This window comes from Mercenaria mercenaria, chromosome 2, assembly GCF_021730395.1.
Source record: "Mercenaria mercenaria strain notata chromosome 2, MADL_Memer_1, whole genome shotgun sequence".
Classification (NCBI taxonomy): domain Eukaryota; kingdom Metazoa; phylum Mollusca; class Bivalvia; order Venerida; family Veneridae; genus Mercenaria; species Mercenaria mercenaria.
This window is the reverse complement of record NC_069362.1, coordinates 41,451,779-41,459,461: the sequence shown is the minus strand read 5'-3', so window position 1 is coordinate 41,459,461 and position 7,683 is coordinate 41,451,779. Positions and strand designations below refer to the sequence as shown.

The following is a 7,683-nucleotide window of genomic DNA, read 5'->3' as shown; positions in this document are numbered from 1 at the left end:
AATAAATAGCTTATTTTGAAACTTTTTTATTATTGGCCGTAGGGAAAAACCGAGACCACTTTTCTGTGGTACAACATGGATAGTACCTCCAATTTTAAGGTGTATTTTTACATACCTGTACCTGATAAGGATTTTTATGTAGACTTTGAATATTTTTTTTTTTTTTTGTGGACTTAGATTTGTTTTTTGAAGTTTTCCTTTTGTTGTTCCAGTCCTTTGGGGCTACAACAGTCAAGTTCTTAAAATTTTGCTCCCATCCTATGATGTAAGCCTTCGGGCGTGTATTGCCCCGCTTGGCGGCGCTCTTGTTTATAACTACACTTTCGTTTTAAGTGGAAATGTCCATTAAAGTTCTAAAGTATATTCTTATAAATTTTAAAATACTAGATATTACATGAAATATTTATTTTTGATTAACAAAACAGCTCCGCCACGTGATATATTAATCGAGTGCGTTCTTATTATGGCATTGATTACCGAAGGCATTAAAGTATGTCACATCAAAGACACCTTATAGGTTATAACACACTAAATAGCTGTTCTTCCTTATGCTATATAAAATGTACCTATTTCCAATGACCGCAGCACACACCAGGACCAAGCAAAATCGAAAGAATAGTGGGGGTCATGTTTGATGCAAGAAAAATATTTTCAGTCAAACACATAAACTACAAAATAAGCTAAAAAATGAGACCCAAAATTATAGTGGGGGTGTATGATCTTAGTTTTCATAAAAACATTCTGCCATGTTGTTATTTCATTATGAAAATGATATCTACATGTCAAGCATAGATCTGTCTTGTGATTTGAACAAATTCAAAGAAAGTAAGGAAAATAGCTCTACAGAGCAAAAAAAAAAAAAAACTGAGGACTATTTGTATCCGCCATTATGAGACTACCATTTTTTCGCGCCATTTTACTATTTAGTGTCAGTATGCCTATATCCTTCAGTAACTTTTATGATCCGTTCTAATTAGGGGACACCCTCGAAATTGAGTTAGGGTCTTGATTTCCTAGGTGACCTATGCTTTATCATGTCATTTGCATAATAGTTACGTAATCATTTCCGGTATATTAGTAAATACTTAAAACAGCAACTTCAGTGACATGGAGCCGCGACCCCTAAGTATGTAGATGTCATTCAAGTCGGAGAAAAATATATACAACATCTATTTGAAGTTGTGGATAAAAATAGATAAAATGAAAGAAAATATAACACTTTTAAATGTTAGAACAAAATAAGAATTAAGCAGGCTAGTCAGGTAAGATATGATTAATAACATACATGTCTTTAATCAAAGAATACTATATAATAAATTAATTGACTGACATTATTTTTATAGTGGCAAAACAATTCGTAATATATAATAAATGATAATTTTATGTAGGTTTTCTTATCGTTGAGCGTTCTTTTGCCACACGTAAAGTGCGCATGCGCGTTAAAATCAAAACATCCGTGCAATAGCATAGCAACCAAGAGCTTTTGTAAAATCAATCAATGTGCAATATAATTGTGCAAATAAAATAATTTATATTTATATCTAATATTTGGCTAGAAAAAAATGTACCGTGCACTCTGACTCCTTGAGAAACTTACAGATATAACGACGCGTTATGAACGGTACTTTGCATTTAAATGAAATTTACTTGTATATTCGATAATCATCGCAAAATATTATTACAAAATAACATCAAAAGAATGAAATAAATTTAATTACACCTCAAACTTTTTCACTGAAAAAAAAATAGATTCGTCGGAATTTTGAACCCAGTCGACTATATGACTACGCAGCCACTACACCATCTTTATATAGTAGTTATAAGTAACTGTGGTCCTTATCTAAATAAGGCAATTCTAATCTAATTGGCAGACGAGTCTATGAAATGAACGCTGAAACGTAAAAATGATTTAGTGTGTTTCATCTTTTCGTTTTTGAGTTTTCTATTGAAATATAACGGGGATTGTAAAACAATCAGAGCGTGAGATTATGACATTTGGTATTTACTCCGTCAAAAACATTTTGATCTTACACGGAAACAAACACTTATTCTGTCTATTAGAGTTTTAAAATAATGTTAATTACAGTCAAGCAAACCTGCATAGTTTGTAATATAGAGTACCAAGTAACATTTTAACTGTGTAATATTAACTGAATAAATGCAGCGTTTAGATTTAAAATAAATGGAATCATAATACGTGTAGCTGCATAGATCAGTAAGTGAATAGATCAGATCATCTTTATTATTCCAAAGTAGATATACAATGTGGGGGTAAAACAAAATGATAACATGAACTTCCTATAGACAAATATTGTTTATTTGGGGTAAGTCATGAATATATCGAAATAAGGTAAAACAACTGTATCTTAAAATGAACAGAGAAATAATATTGATTTTATTGTTTACTTGCGTGATTTAAAGACCCATCTGACAGTTTTCTATATGTATATAGGCAAACAAAAATTTTCCTACAGGCAGAATTTCTTTAAACTTTGTGTACTGACTAACAATCAAGTTTAAAACGGCAATATGTATTAAAAATCATAGGAACCAGTGCTTGATCTTAAATTATCTGCCCTTGAAAAAAAGATTTTTTTTCAGTATTTTCTGACTTTCAAGGGCAGACAATTCATCTATGATTTTCTTTATTTTATATTTCTACTTTTGATTTGATTCTCTGTCAGTAAACACAGTTTAAAGAACAAATTCTGTCCGTAAATCAATATGGATACTGCGGCAAATGTCCTTGACTATGACATCACATTTTATCAGTCTCAATTCAATGTCATCCGCATTATCATGATGTTCGTATTCACTTTCATAAAAAAATATTTACTTGCTTAATTGCTTAAATGCGTGGAAAAATGAAATGGACCAAACCGGTTGGTATCAATTCATTAATCAATTATTGTATTTTTTCCAGGGAAATGACTTCTTCACGTTTGCCGATTCCAAGCAAAAGGGTCTATTTGGCGGTACTTTTGTTTGTTTTATGCGTAGCTTATATAGAACACTGTATTTCTGGCCATCATCAACCTAATGCGATACTTTCGGAGAGTAAGTTACCTTTTGTATTCAGTTTAAGTATAATATAATAAAATAAAGAAATAGAAATTCTAGTAGATTGGCATTCTTTCGTTTTCATTTGTACTATTGAAATTTAACACACATTCTTATATACTTTTCTCTGTTAAACACCCTTACGCGAGAACGACGTCACGTGGGCGGTATTACGTCGTACAAATAATTTCACTCGGGCTATTACGCCCGACGTATAACCGCCCACCATGCATAAATAGTGTTAAAGCACTCTTTTGTTATGAATTGTTTCTTAAATCTATCATTCCGGCCGACGGGTCGGTGTTACAACTTGTTTTAAACAACGAAAAAGATAGACGCTTTCAAATCCTATGGAGGCTTTTCCCCTTGCTTTCTGTGCGAGCACATGCAAATACATTGCCGAATTCAGAAAGAACTATTGTAATTGGAGAAACTGTTAGCGAACAGCATGGATCCTGACCAGACTGCGCGGATGCGCAGGCTGGTCTTGAACCATGCTGGTCGCAAACCCACTATGTTGGTTTTCTCATGGCGTGGCTCATATTTTTTCAACGGGAAAATCAAAATTCAGCATTATAAGCTTTATTGAGATACTTCGTTCACAATTACGGTTTCCAGCAGTGTTTGCTTGATGAAAAAAGTGTCAAAGATGGAATAACCATTGCAAGAGAAATGTTACCACTGTGTTATTCAAACCATTTTGATGTGAAATAATTGGTATAAGCTATACATGAGGCAAGAATGTCAGACAGAAACAAACGATGTCCCTGAAATTCAGTGTTTCAAGTAATACTCTGCTGTGTAGTGAATGTATATGAGCCATGCCATGAGAAAACCAACATAGTGGGTTTGCGACCAGCATGGATCCAGACCAGCCCGCCCATCCGCGCAGTCTGGTCAGGATCCATGCTGTTCGCTTATGGTTTCTCTAATTGCAGTAGGCTTTAAAAGCGAACAGCATGGATCCTGACCAGACTGCGCGGATGCGCAGGCTGGTCTGGATCCATGCTGGTCGCAAACCCACTATGTTGGTTTTCCCATGGCACGGCTCAATTATGACCATGCGGAAAGAATTATTTAGCACTCTGACATACTGTCATTTCTAGTTAATGCGACGGTATTTTTTCCCCAATGTGTTAAAAATAAAAATGAGTTGAGTATGGAATAAATAATTCTGAGTTTACAAAGTTTTAATACAATTAACGTCACATTAAAGTAATACGGAGCATGTATATACAGGGTAGCCAACCACGTTGTTTTTCGGTATCATACAAAAGAGGAAAATTGCCCGGTTCACGTGACATTTTTGTTTGTATTTTCCTTGTTACAGGATGAATTTTAATTCTAGATAAAGAGCGTCGAAGACGAAAAATGGAGTGATTTCCTCGGCACAAATCTTCTGTCAGACTTTGTACTGTCTTCAAACACTCCGCCTAAATTTCAGTGTGTACTCCTTTAGTACTAAAAAATATGAAGTTTTTGAGAAAAGTGTCAAAAATGTCTGACAGATTCTCTTTTCACTATTTTCAACGCTTATTATTTTTAAAAGTATAAACAATCTGTCGAGTAATATGGAAATTAAGCAAAAAATGGAACCCGAAATGAGCAATTTTCTCCGGGCATGCAATACCGAGAAGCTGCGTAGATTGGCTAACCTGTAATATACATTAAACAAAATTGATTTGTTTAAGTGTGTGTGGGGGGGCGGGTGCCTGCGTGTGTGTGTGTGTGTGTGTGCGTGTGCCTGTGTGATTTATATATTTCTTTTGTTTCTAAGGTTCTGAATCACGAGTCAATGGTAACAACGGAAAACGTGTCCAAAATGGAGCAGAATTTATTCAAGACGAGCGTCAAACAGAAAATGTCAATTCTGAACAAGAAGCACAAATGGAGAGGATAACACACTTTAGACAAATGTGCAAATCGATGAAACTAGAGACAAACAACAGGGGTACCATGACGATGCAATTTCATTTTTCAAAGGAATATAACCTTGCTTACAAACCTGTTCCTAAAATCTGCTCAACATTTATGATACAGGTATTTAAACTTCTATTAAAGAAGGAAACGGAAGAGGTTTTCAAAGTGCCAAGAAAGCATGTACATGATGGACGGGGAAAAAAGACAATAAGTTTAGATGCTTTGGATAATCAGACTGTCCTTATTATGGCAAGAAATCCTTATTCACGCTTATTTTCTGCATATATTGACAAAGTATACCTCTTAAATAATATCCATTTGAATCTGGACATTTATTCTAAAATTCATAGAATTCAAGGAAACAGTAGTGTAAATTACAAGTGTAAATTCAACGTAACGTTTGATCAATTTCTCGAATATGTGTTTAACGAAAGATGGAGACAAATAGATAAAGGCCATTACGCTCCAGTGCTGCCCCTTTCAATGTGTCAAAAGATATGTAACCTTCGAAATATCATTATAGTCAAACAAGAAACATTCTCTGAAGATTTAGAACATGCCCTTAAATCAGTTGGGGTGAAAGGAAAAGTATATAACGTCATCTATGACGAAATGCATTCAAAACACGCCAAGTCAACAACTGCAGGTATTGTAAGGACATTATATGAAAAAATGTCTGAATTGTTAAGTAAACATAAATACTTAAATTGGCAGATTATCGCAGAAAGACTTTGGAATTCGTTTCAGATACAAGGCTACATCCACGAAAATTCTACGTTTCCGTATATGAGATATAATCATACGGGAAAATACGCAAATTCTGAATATTTGATAAAACTTATAATGGAAGAAATAGAGCAAAAACCACTCAACCATAAGGAAAAAGTGAATCAAAGAAATAAAGCATTGTTGCATGCTTACTCAGATGTCAGAGTGAAATATTTACGTCAAATACAAGAACATTACACCAGGGACTTTGAAATGTTTCATTACAGTAATGACCTTGAAAGTTTCAGCAAAATGTGAAGCTTCCTTTCCATATTTTCGTATTGTTTTTATTGGGTTTTACTTGTACTAGTGCGATCAATTCGTAACTACAGAAAATGCCAAAATACTTCAGAAAATGGGAAAAAGCACCAAAATTGGCACAGCTATTTACTGAAGCATTAAAACATTTTTTTTCACGGGACCCATTTAATATCTGTCAAGATGGCCGATACGGCGGCCATTTTCCAAGCCGTTTACGACCATGAAATATATTCGACAAAAGGCCTGTTAAAGTTCGGAAATATTTACCAATGAAAGTTTATAAAGATCATGCTTCTAACAGACAATAATAGATAAACAGACAAATCATTTTTAATATATCCATAACGTGAAACACTTGTACTGTAAGGTTAAATGAGAATATCTAATTAGTGAATGAACTGAACTTTTTTTTGGTATACGCTAAAATGTGATAATTACATACGTGAATGGTACAATTCATTCATGTTAATTATCTTTAAATACATCAATTATACAGAATGATTGTAAATATTAATTCATTCTAAAGATATAAATGCTCTTCAACGCTTACTTTAAAACACGGACAAAGATCTAGCTGGAATGGCCATGTTCCAAGAACGTTGCTAATTTAGATGATAAAACATGTAAGAGGATTCTTTGGAGCATAAAATGTAATCAATCAAAATAATAGTCGATGCTAGGGGTCGTGCCGGATACACTTTCGATAACGTCTATTGAACAGACTCAGGTGTTATTTTGCTTGGTTTCATTCTGTGCTTCCAAAGGATCTTATAGATTTCATTAACAATCACAACAGCAGTCTTTAAGTACCATGTGGCAGCCGTAAAGTGCCTACATGTCCTTGGATTCATTATTGTATATTTCCTGGTCCTTCGGGGTCATGGAGTCCATCTTATAATAGAACTCCGCTTATGCAGGTGCTAGGGGGAGTGAGGGGTGTTAAACTTTACTTCCCATGAAAAGACTCAATCAAACCGAGTTCGCTATCATGACAAGATTTAGTATTCCTTTCATTTAAAATACTAAAATAAACTTTAAACATCAAAGTCTCCTCCATATGACAGTGGGTCCCTTGGGCCTGAATGTGATGACCTTCGGACCACTGTGATGGCACTATAGCAATATTAAGACATTGATTAAACAGATAAAATTAGTAAGAGTATAAAGAGCCTGATCAGTTTTTAATAACTCAACTTGTATAATTATTATCAAGACCAGGAGTGTTACCAGATTTCGTCGCGTGCAAAATAGCCTTAAATGTCTCAACAGATATTACTAAATTCGGGTTAAAATGTAAAAAGCCATCAGCTATATTACCGCTAGTACCAACTTCCAGGTTATAAAATCTAATCCCATCACCTGTGTCCAGAAGGCTAGAAAGTCGGACGCCCATTTGTCTAGCACAACCAAAGGATTTTTACAGATTGACCCGTCAGGAAAGACTTCTCAAACGGGAGATCTTTTACTCCCTTACCATTTACCTGTCTTACTAATATGTTTCGAAAATCCGTTCTGTTGAACAGCTAGTATGTCACAAATATCTAGTATGTCACCAATTTCATTTTGAGCTGTTTTGATATGTTCTGTATTTGCCTTCTGAACAAATCAACTATCAAAATATTTTCTTTCAACAATATAGACCTGTTTAAATATTTTCCTACTAGTTTTAAATCT

At 34.3% G+C, this 7,683-nt stretch overlaps 1 protein-coding gene across 1 annotated transcript; it reads left to right on the top strand.

Moving 5' to 3' along the window:
• The first annotated feature begins 4,843 nt into the window (after window positions 1-4,843).
• LOC128548470 (uncharacterized) lies at window positions 4,844-6,050 on the top strand. The gene has a single exon (XM_053523330.1). It carries the CDS (start codon window positions 4,948-4,950, stop codon window positions 6,004-6,006), a length of 1,059 nt encoding a protein of 352 aa, XP_053379305.1. The 5' UTR covers window positions 4,844-4,947; the 3' UTR covers window positions 6,007-6,050.
• The last annotated feature ends 1,633 nt before the right edge of the window (window positions 6,051-7,683 follow it).